At 38.9% G+C, this 26,752-nt stretch overlaps 1 protein-coding gene and 1 non-coding gene across 3 annotated transcripts in view; both read right to left on the bottom strand.

Annotated features, from left to right (window-relative positions):
• LOC146168156 (uncharacterized) overlaps window positions 1-26,752 on the bottom strand; it is a 61,335-nt gene that overhangs the window by 24,485 nt on the left and 10,098 nt on the right. Inside the window, exons 4-16 of one of the 2 annotated variants that reach the window (XM_083388942.1) lie at window positions 18,028-18,092; window positions 16,937-17,088; window positions 16,827-16,880; window positions 15,661-15,786; window positions 10,125-10,247; window positions 9,280-9,474; window positions 9,039-9,200; window positions 5,070-5,192; window positions 3,939-4,061; window positions 3,503-3,628; window positions 3,250-3,444; window positions 2,983-3,180; window positions 416-619 (exon numbers count right to left, since the gene is read on the bottom strand). In XM_083388942.1, the coding sequence (XP_083245068.1) occupies window positions 416-619; window positions 2,983-3,180; window positions 3,250-3,444; window positions 3,503-3,628; window positions 3,939-4,061; window positions 5,070-5,192; window positions 9,039-9,200; window positions 9,280-9,474; window positions 10,125-10,247; window positions 15,661-15,786; window positions 16,827-16,880; window positions 16,937-17,088; window positions 18,028-18,092 (1,846 nt within the window). Of the gene's footprint in view, window positions 1-415; window positions 620-2,982; window positions 3,181-3,249; window positions 3,448-3,502; window positions 3,629-3,938; window positions 4,062-5,069; window positions 5,193-9,038; window positions 9,201-9,279; window positions 9,475-10,124; window positions 10,248-15,660; window positions 15,787-16,826; window positions 16,881-16,936; window positions 17,089-18,027; window positions 18,093-26,752 lie in introns of both variants that reach the window. The other variant, XM_083388941.1, reaches the window with a different exon arrangement.
• On the bottom strand, window positions 5,384-5,458 carry Trnaa-ggc (transfer RNA alanine (anticodon GGC)). The gene has a single exon. It is a non-coding gene; the product is annotated as a tRNA-Ala (tRNA).

A 26,752-nucleotide genomic window follows, 5' to 3' on the forward strand; every position in this document is an offset into this window, starting at 1 on the left:
GCTGTTGTGTGTCCTGTTCTGTACGCTGTAGGAGGCCATACATATGAAGGCAACAGCTTTTTATGTCTTGCTTGATTATTCTTTATTTTATCTAGTTTAAATTCGTGTTTCTCCTGGGCGTTTTCTTGTTTCAACAAACTTATCAGACAAATGTCCAAAAATGAATATTACACATTTTATACTTTTATAAAATTCTTTAGTACTAATTGAAAACCGTGGAGTCCAACAGTAGTTCGAATAGTCGTAAACATAATAAACAACCTGTTTAGTTAGGAATTTTTTTAGTTATAGGAAATTTTTTTAGTTATAAGTTATCGAATGTTGCAAAAAGGCTTGAACAACAAAACTACATTCAAACAAAATATTTTGTGTTTATAACGCCGATTGTTGGAAGGATATGTCAAGGTTTAATTACCTGGTCCTTCTTTTAAACATTCAGGTGAGTCTCTCTCCCACGTTTGATTTAGTCCACATCTCGTTGTAGAATTGCCTTTCAATATAAAGCCGTTTTTGCAAACATAAACGCATAACTGGCGGTATACATTACGTTGCTTATAACATGTTGGTGGAAAAATAAGAGTATTGTTGGGCCTTTCCAGTGGTTGACAGTAATCCATAGCTGTAAAACCGATAGAAATATATAATAGTACATTTTTTGAAAGAACGCGGATCTTTCGCAGTTTTGCGTTAATTGCGCCAAGACAAAACTTGCACTGCTGTGGTGTTGCAAAATGTGACGCATTGGAATATCACTGACAAATAACTATTAAGCATAAAATTTTTGGGGGCCTTAGCCTCAGAAAAAATAACAATATTCATTCAACACAGGGATTCTTAAACTCGTTCTTTTTGGGGGTCCATTAAGGCCTAATAGAAATCTAAGTGGCGTATTTAAATTAAATTTTTTTTTTCATAAATTAAAGATTATTTAAATAACACTTTTTCTTTTATTTACACTGGATTTAAGTTTACCATTTGTGGATGAATTCAACCGGAAAAAACATTTATTTTTAATTATTTACATCGGGACATTTTTAAATAATTTATCACTCAACCTGGTCCACGCGACCCAAAAAAATTGGGGGGTTCATCCTTAAAAACTTTTAAGAACCCCCGATCAAACACAGGGGTCGCCAGACTATTGCCATTTAATTATTAAAACTCTGTATATAACAGTGGTTCTTAAACTTATGGAGTGCGCCCCCATATGGGGCCATGGAGGTTTTTTAAGGGAAGCACAAAATAAACCAAATTTAGTTAATTATGCAACTATTTTAGGTAATTTTATGGCAGAGTTGAATTGAAAGAATATATTCTTGAGAGAATTTTGACTACCGGTATCCATATATTTTCACACAAAGAAGCAGAATTCTATAAGCTTGCTTAGTGGTGGAGGGGCACTTTAAAAAAAATAAACCCAAATGTTACATAATATTTGTATGTTTCTACAAATATTTCTTAACATATTATGTAGTAGTAGTTTGGTTTTCAGGACACCAAAAAAAAATTGAATTATTTGCAGCAACTTTCAATAAAGGCAAAGTTTATAACTTGACAATACATAAATGTTTTAATAATAACATTTTTTTAAATAGAGTGCATTCACGTCTCACATGTTTGCATGTATGCACGTGTTTAATACATATATATAGGTTATATTTGAAATAATAAAATATTATGCACACTTGAGCATATGTTAAGCCAGGGGTCCGCAAATTGTGGGTTGCGACCGAATTTCAGGCCAAGGAACCATTAAGTTTTTATTAAATTTTATTAGTGGCCTATATTCTGGTAAGTTTTTAGTTGTTTCCATTAATATGCTAAATTATATACAAGAGAGCCGTCTTACTTTGAGCGCGACTAGCATTGTCACGTGAAATATATACACTAAGCCCAGTAAAATGTTGCGAGACCTTCAGTTGAGCTGGTGAGGAAAAAGCGTTTGCAATCTAACACTATTTTTTTGGCCATTACTGAAACACCAAACTCATCTGCTTAGCCTGAATCCGGATTTACTTCCTAGTATGTTTTTTAAAAACCCTTGTTTACTTTTTAGCTCGTTTTTCATAACCAAAGCGTCGTAACCACATTGCACGCAATTAAAATATGCAACTTAAACCAGATAAATATGTTTTTTGCTTAACGCAATATATAATGAGCAATATTGTATCTATTAATACTTACATTTTTGCTAACCAGGTTATGCAGTTTTTTACACAAAAAAAAAACACAAAAAACTTTAATGATATAAACAAGCTATTATAAGGCACTTTACGTGAATCTTTATGTGGTTAATGCGTTTCTATACAGCTGTTGGACACTAACATGATGAAAATGTAACCTAGCTTTGCGGAAATATTTTTTGTGCAATGGTCAAGTGTCATCTATCACATAAATGAAAAGTTTTGCTAACCAAAACCAGATGCAGGCAATCTGTTTGCGCTTGGCATATTGAGTTAGGCTGGACAAAGCAGGATTGTTTTAATGTTTTTGTGTTTAGATGTCGCATTTTGGTTTAATTTTGTAACATCATGTCTAAAACCATTGCCATCCCAATGAGACATCTTTAATAGTAAAACTCAAGGCTTTCTTTTCAGTGGTGTTACAAAACCTTTTCTCTTTTAAACAAAAGCGCATAAAACAGATTTGAACAAAGCGCATAAAACAGATTTGTCTTAATAATTAGAGACACAATAAGTTACAGTGTTTTTTTGTAACAAAGCTATTTATTAAAAACAACTCAAGAAGAATTTGGGTCACAAGACATTGGTACTAGTAATTTTTGGTCATGTTTCAAGCCTAGTAATGATGTCATTGAGTACCGGATCAGATTGCGATACTTTCTGTCCAAAATATTGGGTATTGGAATAAAATGTCAAGTATCAGACATCGCTAATCCATGCCATTACAAACTGTGTAAATTTAAACTAAACAAACAAATGTTTTGAATTTGAACTCCAAGCTTTACACTAAATGACTTACCAACACAGGTCGGAGGTGTATTACTCCATCCTTTAGAGGTACATTTAACTTTTCTGTCGCCCAATATTTGATACCCACGATTACATGTATAAATACAAACTTGTTCTTTCCTGTGAAACAAATTTGATAGACACAGCCTTGCAGGCAATATTTGACCATGAATAGGATTTTTCAGTGGCTTGCATTTGTATCTGGTAACTACCAATTCAAAACATTAGTGTTTATTTGGTTGAACATGTTTTATAACATATCGTTACAAATAAGTACTTGAGCATATAGGTGTTTCAGTATTCCATCCAGAAGACGTACATTTTCTCTTTTTAGAACCCTTAAGACTATAACCTGGATTGCAAGCGTACATGCAAACGAGGCCTAATTTAGGTGTACTTGATGGATTGCAAAATTTTGATGGTAAAACTCTTCCATGTTCAAGAAGTTTTGTTGGAACACAGCTCTCATAATCTTCTGCAAATAATAAACATACGAAAAACCAAACTCTGAAATTCAACAATTATTTTACCAATGCAATCTGGAAAGTTCCCTTGGCCCAAGCTATATCCCTCTTGACAAATGCAGTTGAAGGACCCAATATTGTTGCTGCACACAGAGTTGAAACATATATTGTCCACCAAACATTCATCGACATCTACGAGAAAAAATGTAAAAACTTTATAGAATAAATTTGATAGTATTATTGAAACGTATTTGCTTACACGGCAGAGCATTATTGACATGCCTAATTATTTCATGTATTATTTATAAGCATTGCTTGAAGGTAAGAACCTCTCACTTCACCAATCACTTTCAGGTAGCCTTTTCTGTTTAACTAAGTTGTATGTTTGCAAATTATTAAGTTGTACGTTCGGCAAAATTAATGAATTGGGGCAATTAAGCTACCAACAACCACTGCCGCGATCTTAAAATTTAAAAGGTGCTCCTCAGCATAAGTATATTACCTCTACATGTTCTTCCATCAGTGTCCAGCGCAAAACCGAGGGGGCATTTACAGTAAACTCCTCCATCAGTATTCATACACAAATGGGAACAACCATAGTTACTGTCATTGCATTCATCAATTTCTATAAAATGAAAAAAAAAATTCTCGAAGATTTGATTAGCGTTGATGGAAAAGTATCTAGGGGGTAATCTTATGAAGAGTTAGGTAACAAAAGAACCGAGGAAAGCTTTTATAAAATATTTTTTATTGTAAATACAAAACTAGTTCACTCTGTGCACAAATCAATTTCACCTTTTGTATGTGGATGTATACAATATATAGGGACATGGAACAAACTTTTTAAAACAGAGGTGTTTCATAATGTTATAGTATTAGAAGTAATTGTTAGTTGTGGTGATTGCAGCGATTGTTTTATATTAAAAATAAACAATGGCAATTTACTGTATAAAAAATTAGGTATTTTTTTACAATTGGCTGAATACCAAAATAAGTAATTTAGGGGGGCTTGGGTGCCATTTTTTATTTGGTCGCGTGCCACATTTGGCAAGCGTGCCGCTTGTTGGACACCCCTGCCCTAGGGGAACAACCAATTCTTAGGAAGGCGCAAGATCTACTCCAATGTACTATTTAAATAGTGATTTAAATCCATTCTACATTTATTGCATTTTATGTAACACCTTTGGAAAGCAGATAAACACAATGTATACTTTTTTGAGCTTTGCACTATTTTTGTATGTGGTTTCTATACAGCCTTACAGTTGTAAAGTCAGCGGCCCTCACAATATAGTTGTAAAAATCATCTTGATATGCCCCAATATTTAAACTAGGAAATGTCCGATAATATTGTGAATTCAACAAAAATAGTACGTTACCAGTGCTTTTTAATTTAATTTTTGTTCATTTCAGCACTGTAATGACATCACTGGTATCAGACATAATTGCTATACTTTATCTAAAATATCGGGTATCGGCATAGGATTAAAAAAAATTTGAGCACAGCAAGAGCAAATGTGCAAGAAAAAAGGTTAAAAACCACTGATTTAAACGGTTTGAAGTTTAAAATTATCTTGTTACATCAAGAATCTAATATATCTACAGATTGAAATATTCTTCAAAGTAAAAATTAAACCTGTGCAAGGAATTCCAAGCTTTGGGTGTCCCTTGTATCCCGCCTGGCAAATACAATGACCATCTGCCAAATTAAACACAGCATTTGGTGGACAATTTATGCAAGGCTGGTTTCCGCCGCATTCTATGTGTAAAACATAACAAGTTTTTTAAACTTCCAAATTTTCATGCCATATACACCAAGGTTTATATTATAATGATGTCAAAATTTCACTGATTTTTGTTAACTTAAGTATATTGTTCCAATTTCAACAATGTGACTAACAGAAAATAATTACTGTTTCAATTCAAGCAGAGCAAGCCAGAAAAACAACTGGCCTGCAGTGAGGTTCGAACTCACGACCTTCGGTCAAGCCGGGACCGACGCTCTACCAACTGAGCTATGCAGGCTCAGAGAGGAGCGAGTCGAGAAACAACCATGTGCCAATACGTGCACATTTTGTTAGTACAAGCAACTTTACACTGGGTAGATCACAGGTGTTATTAAACACATATGTTTGTGTGTGTCTTTCATTAACACTTATTGGTATCGGCTAAAAAGTGTCGAAGTATGTTCCAAAATAGCAGGCACAGTAGGCTATTATGTTCGTGACAGTATGTTTTTTTTTCAGCAGGTTTGGGGTATATTCACAGAATTAAAAAAAATTAGGTTTAAAGGCGTCTCCCAAGATACGTAAATTAGATGTCAGATCCAGTGGCGTAGCCAGCCGAAAATTTTGGGGGACAAAAAGCTTGAACTTTTTTGTTTAGTTTTTGCCATTGTATGAACTGCATATCGATTACAAATAAATATACTAGCAAACCGTTTTGAGCAGCAACTGACTGAGTATATACTCAAAAAATATTTCGAGCAAAAACAAAATGACCAAAAAGTAGTAAAACTACATTATTACATATAGCAAATGTAATAATAAATACATCGTTTGTGACGTAACAGTGCATGACAACTGAAGGAGTGGCATACCTGTGATCGACTGTTGTGGTACTGCTCATAAATGCCACAAAATAAATTATTAGGAGTACAATATTTATCAATTTGTCGGGCATGGCCTGTGTGGCCCCCTGGCGATGCCTATGGTCAGATCATTCGTAAATTAGCAGATTACAGCAGGGCTGCGGAGTCGGCCTCAGAATTTGAGTAATACTAGGTAAAACCACCCGAAGTGCGCATGCAAATTTTGAAACTTATAAGGCAGCAAACTGTAAATTGTTAAGGTGGAATAGCATATAGTGGCATATTTTCCATCATGCCTATGAGTGGATTGCTGAATATTCATCATATTTTAGTTACGTAAATGGATAACATACAGGCTGTAGAGTCGGGATCGAACATTTGGCCGGACTCAGACTCTGGTTGTTTTTAACCAACTCCACAGTCCTGGTTGCCAGTGCAAAACAAATCACAGAAAAATGTTTGGCCCTGATATAAAAAGTAGGCACTGGTCTAGAATCTTATTCCTTTTTTACAGTAACAAGACAAGTTGTTGAAATAAAAATAATTTGCATTGCGGTAGGATTCTATAGACCAGTGCCGAAAAAAAGAATATAAATTGAAGTGGTTCCGTTTGTCTTCCGATGCCTCTGTAGTTTAGTTGTTTGAAAAAGAAAGGGGACAGAAAACAAGCGATCGCCGCTCAGCAGGGCTTACGTATAACGCCAAGGGTTCAAAGACGTACTTACAGTCAAACAGACAGAAAAAATGGTTATGAGACAAAGATTGGGATATATTAAAAATTCGTTTCATACCACATTGTCGGAACCCCGCAAGAAACAGTTTGACTTAAACAGACAACAGTTTTCGCTCAAACAGACCACAGCCGCCAAGTCACTTTGAATGTTTCTCGCGCTGAAATGGCAGTATTTAATGTGCTTAGCCAAGCGTAGCGCCTTTGACGAAGTTTGAAATGTCACCAATGAACTATTCTTTCTTTTGCAATAAGTCATTGATTTTTTTATTCCGCCTTGTATGTATTTATAAGGGAGAACATTGAAGTATTTTAACTAACGGAAGACAAATATTTTTTTTTCTAAAGAGAAGGCACGTGCGCATTGGCGCCCGCACGGGGGGCAAGGGGGGGGCACTTGCCCCCCCCTAGAATTTCAAAATGCGATTATTAGTATTATTTATAAGTGTAATATATTGCTTATGAAGGTTAAAAATATTATACATCATCCATTGCCCCAAGTAGCGTATCCAGGTGGGCGAGAGTTCTTACCCACTTTTTGTAAGTGATATTATCGTATTTTGTTCGTTTTTGTCATGGTTTAACAAGCTGTTCGAAGCGGCGTGCTTTTTAAGTAATTGGGTCACGCGTCTTAATCTAATGCGAAACCAAAATCGAGCGCAAAAAAAACGCCGTTATTCGTCTTTTGTTTGGTCGACCGTAAACGCTGTTTTTCTCTTTCGTTATTTGTTTAGGTTGACTATGATTAGCAAGTGTGTATTCGACAATTGACAACGCTAAGTCAAACCTTTCTTTTTTTCTCACTAAAAAACGTCGAGTCATACGCAGTATGTTCCTCTCTGTTCGGTCTCTGCGCTAATATCCGATGTTGGTGTAACATCGACATTTGTTTAACTGAAGCAGATTCTTTAAAGGAGGTATAATGGTGACTGTCCTGCGCGTTTCAAAGTCTCTATTTTTAAGTAATGATGGTTAACGCAAAATTATGCTCTTTAAGCATACCGTACTCTACTAAGACCACGTGCTAAGTGTGCAATGGACACAACTTATTTCCCCTTAACCGCAGCTTGTAATTTAGCTGACTTGGCACACAACTCGGCGCAGATGTTGAGCTAATCGTGGCATAATAACACTCGGAAAAAACGATCTTCGTTTAGTATTGCAGGTGGTGAAAAACGTACAGTAATTTAGCGCTCGTTCCGTTCATGGAACTTGAAACCTGCGCTGCTGATAGTCGAATTGTGTGTGATTCTACCACAATTAATCACACATATTTCACGGTCTTGGTTGTTTTTTGCCTGAAGTTAACGATTGTACACCGTGATTTCGCAGCTGGCGCCTGACAGGATTGTCGACGACGCACGTGCATGGCCGCTTTTGCTGGACGTATTTGGCTGTTTCTGATTAGTTTTTTTATCACGTCTTGCAATCACCATTCTATGACGTCATACTGTCACTGTTTTATGACATCATTATTCATTAACGTCAGACGAAAAATAGGGGAATTCCCTAAGTTGAAAATTCAGGACCCCCCTTTTTGATTTTCTGGTTACGCCCTTGATTGCCCCCCCCCCGGAAAATTTTCTGCGGGCGCCCCTGCACGTGCGTAAAAAAGAGGATGTATGTATGTTGGTTAACCTTATTTTAGCACAGTGGTTTCCCAAAGAGAATATTATAATCTCTTTGGGTCCCCAATCTTTTTGTTATGGCGACTCTTTTACAGTATTTGAAAGCCTACGCGACCCCTATTTTCGACCTATTACACAAAACCATATTACGATCATATACTATTTGGCAAAAGTTCGCATGTTAGAACGATTGTTTAAAAAATTAGCGGGTATTTCTAGACTTACTCCATTAGTATGCCAGAGTAACTTATGTTACGGGTTTCAAGGTTCATTTTCCTTTAACGTCTTTTTTATTTTTAAAAAATGTATTGTGCGGGCTTATGGCGTACCGGTAATAGTAAATTGACTGACCTGTAACTTGAATTGATTTTTTATATACACTCGTTTTTTGTTACAATACACTGGCAGTGGTTCTTGCTCCTTTTTCTAATCATTATTCGTTTGACAAATAGTACACGGCGACCCTCCTGATAACCTGTTACGACCCCCCCGGTTCCACAGTTCTAGCAAGAAGTCGCATTGGGCATCTTATTCCTGAGATTACTGATTTTAATTAATTTTATCAGCCGTCGAAAGGCATACATATCTTACTAATTAGCCTTATTTTTTTATTAATTTATGCAATTTTGTTGATTTAATTTAAAAATCAGTATGTACCAAGTCTGTTTAACAAGTTATTCGAGAATCCTTTTACAATACATGAAAATCCGTCAGCGGAAAGCGTTTCATTTTGATTGCAACCACAGAAGTAACTTCCAATTAAATTGATGCAAAAGCCTTCACAAAGAGCTGAACCAATTTCATTACATTCATTAATATCTAAAATATAAAACAAACGTATTACCACAGGGCGTGACAATATAAGGATAAGGATTATGCTCGTATATAAAGTTGATACCGATACAATGGTTGTCAGAAAGCAAAGGTTTGATTGCGTTTCGTGGAACAAAGCCTGGTTCGCATTTAACGTTGCAAGTAACTCCGTCCGAGCTAAGGTGATAGCCTTTATTACAGGAACACTGAAAACTTCCGTAAGTGTTAACACAGCGCTGATTACAGGGTCCAAGACCATCGGGCCAGCATTCATTTACATCTGAAAGCAAAATGAGGTTAAACCATTTTTGGTTGTAAGCCAATATTTATATTGAATACTTAATTTTAAAAGTTGAAAAAGTTTGTCTCTAGGACAAGAATCAAAGGATTGTATTTAATATAATCACTACATTATCTGCTTATCATTCATTTAACGATTTGCGGAATTTGCTTAAACTTAATTTTTGAAACTTTATAATCAAAAAACTATTTTTAATCACGAATAGTTGCTTTGCCAATTTAACGCTGAAGGGGCGGATGTGGAATTCAGTACATAGAATTGTGTAAAAAGCGGCGTTCCATGATGTCCAAAACTGGAGCAAGAACGCTTATATTATAACTGTAACAACACTGAGTTAGAAATGTGTAACTTAAAAGTAAGGAATAACTTTATGCAAGAACAATTTGTTTTAAAATTTTATTTATAAAAAGTTCTAAAACAACAAAAAAAGACTATAGTTGTTCATCTATTGGATTTACGTTATTTCATTGTCTTTGTAACTTTTTATCCGCTACATTTGAAAGTAAAACCATCGGGGTGCTCGATTTTTTGCGAGCTCCAATCATGTGGACCAAACCAAACTATTTTCAATACAGTTTTTCTTAAAATCGGCTATAGTTTATACTTGAGACAACCAGAAAAACATTTACCGATGCAGGTTTCATCATCATAGAGCAAAACAAATCCGTTTGTGCAACCACAGTGATAAGAACCAGGAGTGTTTATGCAAATATGGTGACAATACTGGTCCCCGTTTTCACATTCATTGATATCTGAAAAAAAGAGTAAAATTAAGGACATTTAAATTCTGGAACTAAGATTTTTTCAGAGACCAAGAGACGGAAGGCTGCAACACCAAGACAGAAGAAAAGTAAGGTTCCTTGGAAAGGAGACTTGAGAAGGCCAGATTGAAAGAAAGAAGACGGATTATCGGGATCAAGCTGATTCAAAATTTAAAGACTTCCCAAACTTCCCAACTGATTTAAATGTTCGTCAAGAGAACAATGAATTAGTTCCTAGCCCAAAAAAGTGTAGATTTCAAACGTCCCAGGCATAAGATAAGAAATAGGAAAGATATTACGAATATAGCTCAGCGTGCGACAACCCACGGTCAGCATGCGACAACTCACATGTCTCCGAGAAACTGCAGAGATAGCAATAGGTTTGATATCACCTGATGATGTTCATCTGGTTATAGATCATAATGAAATAAAGACAGCTCAAAGAACTTGTCGGTCGTCTAGAATAGGATTTTGATAATAGGGTAAGAGAAGGCGACAAAAAAAATTATGTGCTTTTTTCGATGGAAGAAGGGATGACACTAAGGTTGGAGACTCAAACAAGTTGCACCCTGCTATGGTAAAAGAGGAATATTATACTTGCTGAAGTGAGGCAGGATAGAAGAATTTGCGTCATTTTAACCAAGAAAAACATGACATCAATAAACCAGAGATACTGACAGATAACATTGTGAACTGTCTCAGAGAGAGAAAAATACAGATGGAAGAAAACTGATCTGGATTATATGTGACCTTCATACCAACAAGTTGCCACTAAAGCAATCTGACCGAGAAGTTGGATAGCAATACTCTTTTCAAACAACAAAATGGTCTGGTACTTTTGGCAAGATACAGGATTCTTCTACTGAGTTGGAAATAAATACGCAGTTTAAAAGAATCAAAGTTGGCCTTCCATGCGTTAAGCTGTAACAGGCTGTGATTCATGACTTGTGTACTGTACAAGGGGTAGAGTGTAATCACAGGACAAGGGGTACAGTGTAAGAAAAAGGGGTACAATAATCACGACAGGCGTCATGCATCATAGGCTTGGTTACTTGCAGATACGTACAGTCTTACATTCTACATAGCTTACAACGGCACTTAGATTCTGCAGAATTTGGATCTCTTAACACAAACTGAAAGGGAAACAGCTTTATGGGCTTAATTGTAAAGTTTATTTTGGGTGTTTATTGGCCAAACTGGTTCAACATCAAGATAAAATCATATTTTCTTGAAGGTCCGAGACATGTTCTCTTTCAGCTTGAGCTCTTGAGAATTCAGCCAAGTAAGATTCAGATTTTGGAGGGACAGTTCTGCAGACAGACCCCTGTAGTAAAGACAATGACGAGAAAAGACTGTCTGTCAAGGAGATCTTGTATATAAGACCTATGAAAGAATCTGGTCGTGACAAATCTGTTGGTGACACTCATTCAGGATCAGAAAGATATTTGAAATTAATCGAAATGCGAGGATCCTCAGTGATCTCATAGACCTGGAGAATAGAGGATGACTGTAAGTGTCATTTAACCTAAAGTCCAACTAATATTCAAGTAAGAGTTTCCAAGATAAAATTTCTGTCCCTGCCCGTCCCTTACACACTCGAGTGTAAAGCGTTGTGTGAAGCAAGTGACCGAAGCCATGTGTACGGAACGCAACCTACGAGCTCAGATGGTCAGAAGAGATGTAATAAGTAGGAACAGAATCAGGAAAGACATGTATATCTTTGCAGCAACGAAAGAGGAGTAGTTAAATCCGTTATTGTATTTAGGTTATCGTATAATTACTATATAATAATGTTGTTCTAAAGGAATATAAAATGTATCAATTGTAATAAACCATTTGTTTCACTTTCAAAGAACCTATAAAATCAGTGTAATGCATTTAGGCCTACTTCAAAAGCGTAAAAAAACATTGTTTCAACTTTGATGTTATCACAAGATTCTGTACATACTACTGCCTCATTAAATCCATGTATCGAATTAAAACAAAATTTTAGCCATCCGATGACAAACCCTCATAAATCCCCGCCCGCTACTTGACCGCGTCTCGCAATCCTTTTAGGAAACTCAACATTATAAGGATATAAGCATAAGGCGCGTATCTAAGGTTTTTTCATGGGACAATATAAAGTTAAAACATAATGTTACAACAATTAAACCAAAACGCGACTTCTTAACAAATACCGTTAAAGAACCCTGCTATGTCCAGTCAAACTGAATGCACCAAGCGCACAGAATACCTGCATCTAATTTTTGCAAAACTTTTTTATTTAATAAGGATTGATGACGCTTAGCCACACAAAAAAAATATCTACAAAACTAGGTTATATTTCAATCACGTTAGTGTCCTCCAGAGCTATAGAAACTCATTTACCATATAAAGATTTGCGTAAAGCGCCTATAATACCTTGTTTATGTCGTTAAAGTTTGTGAAAAATTGCATAATCTGGTTAAGTAGTTATGTTAGCAAAAAACTTAATTATAAAAGAGACCATAATGCTCATTCCATATCGCGAAGGTGAAGCAAATAAAACCTTTGTCTAGTTTAAGTCAGCACAATTTTAATTATAGGTCAGCACAATGAGTGCAACGTGCTCACGACGCTTTGGTAACAGAAAACGGACTAAAAAGTCAGGGAGTTTTAAAAACACATGCTAGGAAGTATACCCAGATTCCGACTAAGCAAGTCAGTTTCGTATTTCGGTAATATCCAAAAATAGTGTTGAATTGCAAGCGCTCTTGCCCCTCACCATGATCGAAGGTCTCACGACATATTACGGGTCTTAGTGTAGGGCCTACACTGTAGGCTATATATTTTGCGTGACAATGCTAGTCGAGCTAAAAGTAAGGCAGCTCTCTTGGATATAAATCTGTGTACTAATGTGAACAGTTCCAAAATCTGTGTACTAATGTGAAAATCACCAAATATAGGCCGCTTTTAAATATATTAAGACTTTTGCGACCCAAACTGAATGGTCCCGCGACCGAAATTTGGGTAGATGACCATTGACCTTATAGTATAAAACACAACGGTTTGCATTACAAGTTTTAGTCGAATGGTTTATTTATTTACGTTAAACATGAATTCATATATAGACTATATGTATAAACAATAATAACAAATAAAAATAATAACAAACTAGGCAAGCCACTTCCAACACAAATGTTGCACGCGCGGGACAATAGGGCGCAGCAGGGATGCCAGCAGCCGCCTCGTCGCGACGCGAGCTGGACAAAGCAAGCGAATATGAACGAATTCTGTATGAAAGTTTTTCTGCTGCTAGATGGCTGTCGTTAGCTACAAAGTGCTAAAACGCAATATTTCAGGTTTTTACCCCCCAAGCAAAGGCCCCTGGGAGTGCAGCCTCATAACTTTTACAAAGCACCTACATACCACTCTACGCCATGTCTGAAAATTTGAAGGTTCTACGATGTCTACTTTTTCTATAAAGCTTCGGACAAAAGTCGGTCTGAAACAAACCATAGGAAACCATAGGAAACCATAGGAAACCAAAAAAGAATAAATCTGTCGTTTCAAACAATATGAAAAACACTATTACGTGCCTAATACGCAAACTATTAAATCGAAAGTTTTGCTAGATAAGTTTAGGCCTGATGTTGGTATGCTGGTTGGAGCAAGATGCACAACAGGTGCTAACAGAGAGGCGTAGACTGCCTTAAGATTTCGCATTTAAACTTGTGGCGGTAAATACACCCTATTGACACTTAATTATTAGGCGAAGCTTATCGCGAAGTAATTGGTCGCCCCAAAAAATGCTGACGCCGCATTTAAAGCAAGCATTATAAATTTGTCGCCGATATTCTGCCTTGAACATCCCTACTCGAAATGCTTCCCTCCGTTAATTGTACGGTGGGTGAAACTTTATTCACGGCCTTACCTCTTTGTGTATTACCGCGACAATACGATGAAATACGATTTGGAGAATATTGGAAACATCGTATTTGGAGAATATTTGCTATTTGCACCTGTTCTGTATGTTACTTCAATCCAACATATCTACACACAATTATAAGTTGTGTATAATAATATAATAACTTATGGCTTTGAAGCGAAGGGGGTTCAAATATGGCGTAGATTTTGGCAAATGATCGAAACATACATTTGATCAATAAAAATTTACGTAGATAATGCTTACGGCCATGTTATTACATTTTGGTCAGTTAGCATGTTTAAAAAGTCAATATTTTCATTCTCTCTAAATGATTTAACGTCTATGGTTTGCTATACTTTTTCCAACTTTTACTGTGTAAATTTTTACCATGCCTTGGTCTGAGCAGTCACTGTTGAAACAGAGTTTAAATCTGTAGTTTTGAGCAATATGCAAACACGTTTATGTGCCTAATAAGCCACGTTTTATATTGAAAGTTTTGCCAATTTAAATCCAATAAACGCAAGATTTATTTATTTATGACGCCATGTTATGACGTAGCTTTGTAACGTCGTCGTTAAGAATGCGTTAAACTTAAGCTTTTTGTTGTTGCGGCCCTTGTATAATTATATTTGCTTAGACCTGGTGTTGATATGTTTGAATGGTGCAACAATTACAACATGTGCTAACAGAGATGTGTACACTGCCTGTAGGATTCGCATTTAAATTTGCGGTGGTAAAGTATTTTGTGTTGTAAGAGCAATAGGTTTTTTTACTTAGAGAGGCCTCTTTATGAAAGACAAGTCGCATGTGCATAGTTTTACTAGGCAAGCCACTTCCAACACAAATGTTGCACGCGCGGGACAATAGGGCGCAGCAGGGATGCCAGCAGCCGCCTCGTCGCGAGCTGGACAAAGCAAGCGAATATGAACGAATTCTGTATGAAAGTTTTTCTGCTGCTAGATGGCTGTCGTTAGCTACAAAGTGCTAAAACGCAATATTTCAGGTTTTTACCCCCCAAGCAAAGGCCCCTGGGAGTGCAGCCTCATAAACTTTTACAAAGCACCTACATACCACTCTACGCCATGTCTGAAAACTTGAAGGTTCTACGATGTCTACTTTTTCTATAAAGCTTCGGACAAAACTCGGTCTGAAACATACCATAGGAAACCATAGGAAACCATAGGAAACCATAGGAAACCATAGGAAACCATAGGAAACCATAGGAAACCATAGGAAACCATAGGAAACCATAGGAAACCATAGGAAACCATAGGAAACCATAGGAAACCATAGGAAACCATAGGAAACCATAGGAAACCATAGGAAACCATAGGAAACCAAAAAAGAATAACGGCAAAAACAAGATATGTCCCGAAAATAAATTTTCGGCCCATATAATAACGGCAAAAACAAGATATGTCCCGAAAATAAATTTTCGGCCCATATAATAAATAACAATAAACACTAACTGTTTCGAGTGTATATGCATCGAATAATATTTCTTGATAATCATACCTGAGCATATGGCTGGAAACGAGAGTTGTTCGCCGTAACCTTTTAAACATTTGCAAACATATCCTCCAACAAAATTGTGACAAATTTGTTGGCATCCGCCATTGTTCCGATCGCACTCATTTATATCTGAAATTAACGTGTCTGATTACATAGGCCTAAAAAGTGAGTGATTCTCAAACTGTGTGCCGCGGCAAAACAGTCTGCCTTGAGAGATTCTTAAGTATGCTCAACTTTAGTTTTACATTAGAAATATATTTGTATTACATTAGAAATATATTTTGTAGTAAGAAACACTTTATGTAGGCTGTACATGTACAATTGTTATAATTAATTATTTATTGATTTCGCGTGTGGCATAAAGAAATTATACAACCTATGGTGATTTACAGACCATAGCAAAACGGTAAATAATTTTATTTGCCCGTTTAACAAATACATTTAATTTCAAGCAAATTAAAAAATGCCGAAATGTTCCTTAGGTGTAGCAAAATGTTTTGTGTGGTCTCGTTTATAACTAATTTTGTATAACGAAATTACAGTATTTTCGTTCTGTTATGCAATTTATTTGGCAAGCGCTTAAAACATTAGTATGCCACGTGACACGTCCCCCCAAGCAAAATCTATGGTTTAGCATTACGCATACCTTATTATTACTATGTCGTACTTTGAATACGGCGCATTCTTATCAAGTATCAATTCGGTAAGTTTTATGCGAGTTACCCATAAACTGTAATTTGGTTCACAATTAATTATCCACAAAAGTAGTGTTAACCTATAAACGGCATAAACGCGCATAATTTTAGCGGGGGGCTGCAATGCGGTAGGGCAGGGTTTCCCAAACTTTTATTTTGACCACGGACCACTATTTGTTAATCTATTTATCGCGGACCGCACTACAAAGCAAAAAATAAATAAAAAGCGATTTTTATTTATTTACAAAACTCAAAACTGACAACATCAATGGGACGGATGCGATTGCTTCTTTCTGCAAAAATCATCAATTTTTGGCGTTATTTCACGGAAAGTCTGACCTGTATTTTTCCGGACCACAGTTTGGGAAACCCTGCGATAGGGAATCCATTTTGAAGCCATATAGCTAAATAACAATTCCTATCTATTTGATTACATTAATATTTAATATTAATAGGAACACATTTTTGACATACCTTCACACACTCCTGTCGACGCACGTTTAAATCCAGATCTGCAGCCATGTATGTCTAAAAACATTTTAAGGTCAAAGAAACCATTGGTTGTTTTCTGTTTCTATAATTACCTTCACACGTTGGGATAACTCCGCTCCAAGTTCCATTCGTTAAACAAAAACTTTTGTTCGCTCCGCTTACCATGGTCAACCCAGGCAAACAGTGGTACTCTATGTAGTACAGATAATCATCGTCTACAACCAAGCTTGGTAAAGGCCTTGTTCTACAAAAATCGGATTGGGCGTAAAATGTAAGTTTGATAATTTTCAGGTAAAGTCAAGCCTAAAGTAGTGAAAATTCAAAATTGAAAACATAGCAAAAACTTAAACGACATTTTAAATATGACAAAATTAGTACAAATAGGCGCTTAAAATTGTAACTATCGTAGTTCAAATTTTGTTTTGATACCCGGTTTTTTTTTTAGTTGAGCTTTAGTTGGCAGTGTAACTATGTAAATTTGCATCTATAACACATTAGAGTTGTTTGTTATGTCACAATTGCGAATTATATTAAGATGAGTTGCACAATACGTGAGCCGCCTCCAGGCTTTGGGTTTGCATAACATTTTTAAGAGATTTTGTCATAATAACGAAGCCATAAAACAATTAATCTTGAAAAAAAGCTGTTTTCAAATGAAATCGTGCTCTAATATGCAACTCAAAAAAAAAGATTTATTTTGTTTAAATAGGCTTAATAAAGAAACTCGTAACGCTTTGGACACACAATGGAGACGCATATTACTGGATATAATCGCATTTAACAATATTGCGTACAACATGCATTGTATGATGTGTACTGCGCGCTTGAGCTAAAAATATTTCCCTAAAAAGGACAATAACCTACTAAAATGTAAAAACACATGATTCCAGTAAAAGTTTAAATCAGTCGGCCTAATTAGGATTTTCGTGCAAACAAGGCCATTGAGCTAGAAAAACAACTAGTCTGCGCTGAGGTTTGAACTCAAGATCTCCGGCCAAACCGAAACCTTTGACCTAGACAAGGGGTCGGCAACCTACAGCCCGCGGGCCCTATAAATAGGAAATGCCAAAAATTTTAGCGCTTTGCGCGAGTCGTATTTGCCTTGCCCCAAACAGTCGCTCACACAAATGTGTATCAATGGCTTCAGGTATTATTCAGTATAGTATAAAATGAAAATAGTTACATGTAAAATCCACGTCTTGGTCTCGGTGGAGAAGAACATGTGGATCTTGATTGCTGAAATTTTCTCTAAAAAAAATGGTAATATTATAATATTACTTCGCCCTAAATTTTAATACAATTACGTATATTTTACGCATGCAAAGACAACTTGAACAAAAATACATAGATATATAGTAGTTAGGATAAGGCAGTCGTTTAGACTTTAGAAACTTTTTCTACCTTGCGCTTTTAGTAATTTAATTTTCACATATTTTGCGCCCCTCAGATATAAAATCAATAATATGTTCATAAGACGTAGGAAAAGTGACCTAATACTCTCGTAAAAAAATGCATCTAAAAAAATACTCTCGTAAAAAATATGCATTAAGTCGGGTCTTAATAACACGAAATGCGAAATATTTAATGACTTAAAACAGCAATTTTAATCTAGGAGAAACACCTACATTGGGCACCAAAAAGAGTTTTAAAACACACAATATAACATCTATAAACAGGGTTACCATTCGTTGCTTATTTCTGAAATTTGTGCCTCTTTTGGAATACAGTGTGTAAGAAAATACCATTGTGTCTATTTCTTAAATAAACGTTTTTTTTAAGTGTTTGCTCACAAGTCCTATTTTAGTTTCTAAGAAAAACCTACGTCCACTCAAACTATATATTTTTTTTCCGAATGCGCTATGCGTATACTATGACAGGGTATGACCAGTGTTCTGTAGAGTTATGTGATGTCAGCTCGTCAATGCTTTCGCACTTACGTGATGACGTCTGTGTTATTTGCAAACACTGCGTTGTTGCAGATTTCTTTGTTGTACGCATTTAGTTAAAGCCGACATACAAGTTTCTTAAAAATATTTCCTATATGGCGTCACACCTGTTGACGTCATTTCTAAAATTATTACGACTTGCCCCCATACAAAAAATTGATCTTCCGCGGGGCCTTGCTAACTCAGCATTAAAATATTCTTGCACATTACAAAAAATATTTGCGCAGTAATTTTTTTCTTAGAGTAGGGGTTTTCGAACTTGGGTCCATGGACCCCTTGGGGTCCGTGAACTAGTTTCAGGGGGTCCATCAAGGCATACTTAAAATATTAGTGTATAATTAAGTAGTAATAAACAGTTTAATAAAAAAATTAAACGGATTTGCACTGAATGTATCTAGACTCCATTTCACTTTTACATGTTTGGACCGAAATCAGCAGATTTATGAAGTCTATTTGTATTGTGACGTAAATTTATGACGGCATTTTTAATTTTTTTTGCCTACTGTGGTTCACGCGACGCATAAAAAAATTTAGGGGTCCGCGGTAAAAAAAGTTTTTTTTCCAATTTCAACAAAAAACTACTTTTTTCGCTATTCTTGCATATAGACAGGATTCGAGCTTTATTTTGCGCACGAGTTCGCTTGAGAACAACAGGAATTTATAAGAATGTTTGAGTTGGTCTTGGCAGATATGGTAACCCTGCCTGTAAAGCAACAATATCTAAAACGGAAATATCTATAATATATCATAGTATTAAGGCCATCCACATAATAAAACTAAATACGCAAAAACAACTAAACGGAATGAGTAAAACTCGTCGGAATAAGACATAAACCTATCGGAATAAGTCCTCCACAAGATATTAATGAACTAAATGACATTATGATGTGACGTTGGTAACCGTTCTTTCATCGACCGTTCTGACATCGACGTTAGGACACCGAAGTTAAAACGCGATGATTGGAACGCCGAAGCTTTGGCACCAGACAGTTTATCATTGTTGGGGGTTAGGATTGAGAAATGGGTGGGATTAGAATTTGGGTTGGGTTAATAACATTGGTGAAGTTCATGATACCGTTACTCAGAAAGGTCCCGGCGGGCCTTTATATATTATATGACATATTTTGAATAACAACTGTTAATCAGATGCGGACCTACGCGAAAAATATTTGCATGGTACGTCCAAAAAAAAAAAAAAAAAAAAAAATATATGGAAAATGGCGTTGTGTCGAGTTTGTAAAGAGGTGAAGGGTCGGATTAATTACATTGGTTGAGATTTTTTTATGGACTTTTTTAAGATGATATCGACAAACATGTTGTGATGACAGTTGACTACACAGCTGTAAGGCTACGCACAACAAGAAATCACGTAAAACGTCGTTCATTTAAGTTGACAAAAACTGTAAATTAATAGGCCGTTATAATTTCTATAATATGTATATTTTAAAAGACGGAAACATGACATAGAATACACAGAGTTTTAAGATAAAATGATGCCCCAAAAACTAGACAAAACATTACTATAAATGAAAGATTCGCGCGCCACATGTGAAATTTATTTGCATTAGCATTGTTTAATTTGGATAATAAAGTTTGGTGGCATAGCCTATAGTGCCTGTAAGTTTTTTGCCTTTCGCTATTGCTCCATTTTTCGTTTTTGCGCGCGCATAATGGCGCGATGCATCGCATAAGCACACTCACTTAATTAGGCGTGGTAGTGCGCGCCTCTCACGCAAAGAATGCAATTAGCTTCTAGCCTTTGTGGCCAATTTAGTTGCTATATAAAGTTTTTGTTTTGCGGTGCTTGGAGCAGTCATCACCAGCACCATAACTGAAGACACTATACACGCCAGACATCAAACTTTGGTATGTTTATTTTTCGCAACCTTTTTGTTTATATATGAAGTATTGCGCGCTAACAATTTCCTTTTTCGCCTTACAGAAAACCTGCACCGATTTCTCTACTGTTTTGATTTGTACCGTGCGAAAATTGTACGTTCGCTATTGTCCTTGTACACGCAAGCAATAATAGAAAGAAGTGCTGAGTATTGCAAAGCTTGATTTCTACAAAAGTTTTCAAAGTCTCCCGTCTTACAGCTGGTGTTGCACCGAAGTGCATCGTACGAAGTATCGTCGCCCGGCAATAAGTGCCTGCGACTCCTGTTGTCCCGTTGCACCGAAGTGCAGCGTACGAATCTATTGTCGCCCGGCAGGAAGTGCCTGCGACTCCTGTTGTCCCGTTGCACCGAAGTGCATCGTACGAAGTATCGTCGCTCGGCAAGAAGTGCCTTCGACAAAGTTCAGCGCGTTTTGCCCCTCACGCTATTTATAATTTCCGTTGTACTGAAGCACAACGTCCGTCGTCTCGTGTCACAACGCATGTGCCTGGAGCAGCAAGTTTATCATTGCATTCTGTTCTACGCTCTGACCTGAGGCTTTGTTTCTTGGATACGTCATTTTTTGTTCTCCATTGTTACCTGAAGTACAGCACATTGCGCATACACCATGGATCCCATTATTGTCGAATGGCAAGCGCTAAACCGATTGTACGTATAGACGTTGAAAGTGAGATGAAGCAAGCCGAAGGTCGCCCTACAGTCATCTCGTTGTTGCCGGATGTCAACGCCCAATACCTTCACCTTATGTCTCTATGTAGCAATATCCTCGACAACCAAGTCGTTCCAGGATCCAGCTCTACAAAGGCACAGTGTATTATTGGCTACACTGAATTTCAAAAGCACGTGCAAGAGTGGCTTAATCTAGTGAGAAGTTCTTCCGCAGGCCCAGCGCATACGCCGTTGCCTGAGAGCCCCGCTGATGCAGCTCGTCGTTCAGTCCAAGGAAGCATCACAACAAGAGCATCCTCGAGGCAGAGCAGCACTCGACAGCGTGAGAGCCGAAAAAGGTTGGAAATGGCAAGAGGAACGTCTCGCATCGCAAAAGCAAGCCGCCGAGAGACAACTTCAGCGACAGGCCGAAGAAGCAAAAGAAGAGGCTCAACGTCAGGTAGAAGAGGCCCGGCGTCGGAACGAGGAGGCTAAAAGAGCGGCTGAGCGGAAGACCCAACGTGAACGAGAGGCATTGGAGCTTGAGTTTCAAGAAAGTTTACGCGAGACTCGTCATCGCCACGAGCTATCGGAGCTAGAAGCTGCCTGCGACGAGGAGGAATCGAACTGCGGCTCTAGTCGTCGAAGAGGGCTTTCTCTATGTAACTATTCGGATTCCATAAATCCGATTAACCCTCCAGTGTCAAGAAAAGAAGAAGCTGCGGAGTCAAACTGTGTTACAACTCGCCGAAGAGGCCTTTCGCAGCGCAACTTTTCAGGTTCTATAACTCCGCTTCTTCTATAACTCCGCTTGCACATGTTCCCCGTTCAACTACTTCTGCTTCCGTTGCATTTACGACGTCAGAACGGTCGACAGTTCCAGTTTTCACTACAACAAGCCACGCACCGGATTTCCGCAACGTGACCCAACGCTCGTCCAGATTTCACCAGACCGTCGACCCTTTTCGTTATAGTCCTCCGAATGAATCACGAAATCTTCAAGCCCCTACGGAGAGCTTGTACAATACGGGGTCACGTCCACGTGATCACACGAATCATTGTTGCAGAGGTGAAGTGGGCGAACGCTTTCTGCCGAAACCTATAGTGGAGAAGTTCGACGGCGATCCAATGGACTATTGGAGCTTCATCAATCGATACACCATACATATTGGCAGGAAGGTCGATTCGTCAACTACTTTCTGCAGCACTGCCAAAAACATGTTTGCGATAAGGTAAAGCATCATGCTGTAAACCGGAATCCACAGGATGCTTTCGAAAGTACTCTACAAGATTTATACAACCGCTCTAAGCGACAAAGCCACCTTCAAGTCTAATCGACAATTTGCTACAACTTACACCACCGTCGTCGCACCAACTTCTACTGAGAGCGAGGCTGTTCGACAATGTCCGCTTTGTAAAATTCCCATCGCCTGGAGAACTGCGAAGAATTTCGTCAAAACGCCATCTCCGACCGAAACGAGTACTTGCGAACTGCATTTCGCTGCTACAGATGCTTGCGCCACGGCCATACTGTTCGAAACTGTAGCAGTGACGTCACTTGCAGTCAAAGTGGCTGTAGAAGCCGTTTTCATCATTTTTTGTTGCATTTCGTCAAGACTGAACGTCCCAATATCACAGAAAAAGACCGCAGCTCGTCAAAGCTCTGCACGAAGTAACTGCCTACATTCCTTATCGAAGGATGCGGATACGAAGCAACAAGCACGTTGGGTTCCGAAGAGCGGGAAGTCAATACGGCGTCTATATCGCTATCAATACGCCCCTTGGAAGGCAGTGGGGAGATCTTCTTACCGGATGTGTTGCTCATCGACCAAATCCCCGCAAAGCCAACTGTTGCCCCACCTCAATACGAATTGGATCGGCATGAATACCTCCGCGGTGTTAATTTGCCACGCATTACTGGCGGGTCGGTAATGCTACTGATCGGCAACGACAACGCCCTTGCTCATCGTTGCCTGGAGAGTCGTTTCGCACCAAACCCTCGTTATCTTCCAGACGCTATCAAGACACCCTTAGGATGGCTATTAAAGGGACCTTCACTCGCAACTCGAATCAACCGAGGATAGCGCTAACTTCCTGTTAAGAACATCGTGTATACCACGAGAGGTAGGCGAACTTCTAAGCGCTATTGTCAATGACGAGGGAGAAGTTATTCCCTCTCCACACGAAACGGGCGTAACGCACGTGGATTCTCTCATGCGCTGGATAAGTAACCGCAAGGAAGCGGCCGAATTCGGTTTACAGTATTCCAGAGAAGACGTTGTAGCTTACAACATGATGTCCAGACTGGTGGAACTTATAAACGGCCATTTCCAGCCCCCTCTTCCATGGAAGAACGACTCTGCAATCCCCCCCGACAGTATACAGATGGCACGTCGACGATTGACAAGTTTAAAGAAACGCTTATCAAACGACGCAAGGCTTCGCCAACAATACATCGAACAAATGAAGTGTCTATTCGATGAAGGATATGCAGAAGAAGTACCCTCCGATCAGAGTGATACAACGAGTCGCACTTGGTATTTACCGCACCATCCAGTCCTAAGTCCACGGAAGCCGGACAAGGTTCGAGTCGTCTTCGACTGCGCTGCAAGATGCCAGGGAATCGCCATCAACGATATGCTAATGAAAGGTCCTGATTTAGTGAACTCACTGGTTGGTGTACTGATGAGATTTCGGAAAGGCCGAATTGCAATAGTGGCAGACATAGAGGCCATGTTTGATCAGGTACTTGTCGCGCCTCGAGACCGTGACGCTCTGCGGTTCCTTTGGTGATGTTGTCCATCACGAACTCCTTATTTGACCCGTTGGGGTTCGTTGCGCCGGTCATACTCGAAGCAAGGCTGATCTATAGAGACCTCTGCCATAAGAAGGTAGATTGGGACGAACCAATAACAGGCTCCGAAGAACAGCGATGGAATACATGGCGCCACAGCCTACGTCATCTTCATGACGTAAGGGTTCCTCGTTGCTTCGAACCATTGAATATCCGTCCTTGGACAGGAACTCAACTTCACTTTTTCGCTGACGCTTCCAATTCTGCACGTGGCGCAGTCTGCTAATTACGAAAGTTTAATGAACAAGGTGACGTCAAATGTTCACTCGTTATGGGAAAGTCCTTGCTGTCGGGTGCTGGAAAACACACTATTCCAAGATTGGAATTAGAGGCTGCACTGGACGCCGTGAAGCTATCCCGCCGTATCCAGGAAGAATTGGAAATCCACGATTGTCCATGTATCTTTTGGACAGATTCCTCCATTGTACTTCAATCGTTAATAGCAGAAACCAAGAGTTTTCCGACATTTGCACGAAACCGTCTATTGCAAATCCTCGAACATACGAAATCCTACGACTGGATGCATGTTCCAACCGAATTAAATCCGGCCGATCAAGCTTCACGAGGAATGTGCGCCCAAGCTCTGGTAAAGTCTGGAATGTGGTTCAACGGTCCGCCTTTCCTACAGCTTTCTCCCGACAATTGGCCGAACCGTTTTGCCCAACCGCCGACCGCTTCCCCGCATTATGAAAGCTTCAACCTCGATAAGACACCAAAGCAAGTGTTCCTGTGTACGTCCGACGTCCCGGCTACCGATCGCATAATTTTACACTTTTCTTCGCTCTACTGTCTGAAGGTTGCCGCAGCGTGGTTCTTACGAGTGAAATCATTTCTATTGTCCCGAAAACGAAACGAACCCGAAGCCCGCCTTGATTGCTCACCCCTTCCTGTTGAAGAGTTACAGAGAGCAGAAGAAGCTCTAGTGAAATATGTACAACACGAAAACTTCCCGCAGTGGATGAAGTCCGCGGTGCCTAGACGAACGGGAAAGCCCACGCCTCTCTACAAACTTAACCCAAAATTGATAAACGGGGTATTACGTGTAGGAGGAAGGCTGCAAAAGGCACAAATTCCCTTCGATTCCAGACACCCAGAAATTCTCCCACAGCTTTCGCGTCTCACATACCTCATCATCGACCACGCACATCGAAACACCGGTCACTCTGGCGTCAATCACACGCTGAATGCTTTGTGTCAACACTATTGGATCTTGAACGCCAGAGTAGAAGTCATTCGCGTCATACGCGAGTGTTTGTTTTGCATAAGAAGAGGTGCCAAACCAGGGGAGCAGTTGATGGCCGACTTGCCCACTGCTAGACTTCAAATCCGACAGCGATCTTTCTCCCATACCGGAGTAGACTACTTCGGACCGTTCAAAGTTAAACATCGAAGAAGTACTTTGAAACGATATGGTTGTATCTTTACGTGCATGACCACTCGTGCGATACACTTGGAAGTCGCCCCGGACCTCACTACGGACTCTCTCAATCAACGCGATGATGCGCTTTATTTCCAGACGAGGTCCAGTCACCAACATATATTCCGATAACGGAACTAACCTGGTGGGAGGAGAAAGAGAACTGCGTGAAGCAATACGAGAATGGAATCTGGTTCACGTACAGACCTTCTTCAGGCAACGTGAGATTAATTGGCACTTCAATCCTCCGAGCGCTAGTCATTTTGGCGGCGCTTGGAAGCGTATGATTCGATCGGTACGCCGAGTTCTATTGGCAATGGTGTCCGACAAGCAACTTGACGACGACGCAATACACACACTGTTCATAGAAGTTGAAGATATCGTGAACTCCCGCCCATTGACGAAAGTTCCATTGGAAGCCGGAGAAGACCTACCTCTTACTCCAAATCACTTGCTGAAGATTAACCCTGCGATCGGCTTTTCCGCCGCTCGTCACCGATGCAATCGACTGCTACACCCGACAACGCTACCGACTTTTACAGTACGCCGCCGACGCATTTTGGAGGCGCTGGGTGGTCGAGTATCCGCGTACTATAATTGCAAGAGGAAAGTGGCTAGACAGAAACGAAAACTTACGACAGAACGACATCGTTCTAATAATGGACCACTCCACTTCTCGTGATCGTTGGCCTTTGGGCCGTATCGTTAAATTGCACCCGGACAAACACGGAGTTGTCCGCAGCGTTGATGTTACCACATCAACATTGACACGACCAATCGCAAAACTTTGCGTCATCCTTCCAGCAGCCGCAGACGATGACCAGTGACGATGATCGGCAACGGTGATCCCCGATGTCCATCCATGCTACTCCCAAGAGTAGCAAATATCTACGCTACCTCCGTAGCAACGAACATTACGCTGGCCGCGAGTGGCAAAACTTTGTTTTTTGTATAAAAATACGTTACTTATCGTATCCTATTTTTGGGGGGAGTTTGTAAGTTTTTTGCCTTTCGCTATTGCTCCATTTTTCGTTTTTGCGTGCGCGCGCATAATGGCGCGACGCATCGCATAAGCACACTCACTTAATTAGGCGTGGTAGTGCGCGCCTCTCACGCAAAGAAGGCAATTAGCTTCTAGCCTTTGG

The sequence above is a fragment of the Ascidiella aspersa genome, chromosome 1 (assembly GCF_963924565.1).
Source record: "Ascidiella aspersa chromosome 1, kaAscAspe10.2, whole genome shotgun sequence".
Classification (NCBI taxonomy): domain Eukaryota; kingdom Metazoa; phylum Chordata; class Ascidiacea; order Phlebobranchia; family Ascidiidae; genus Ascidiella; species Ascidiella aspersa.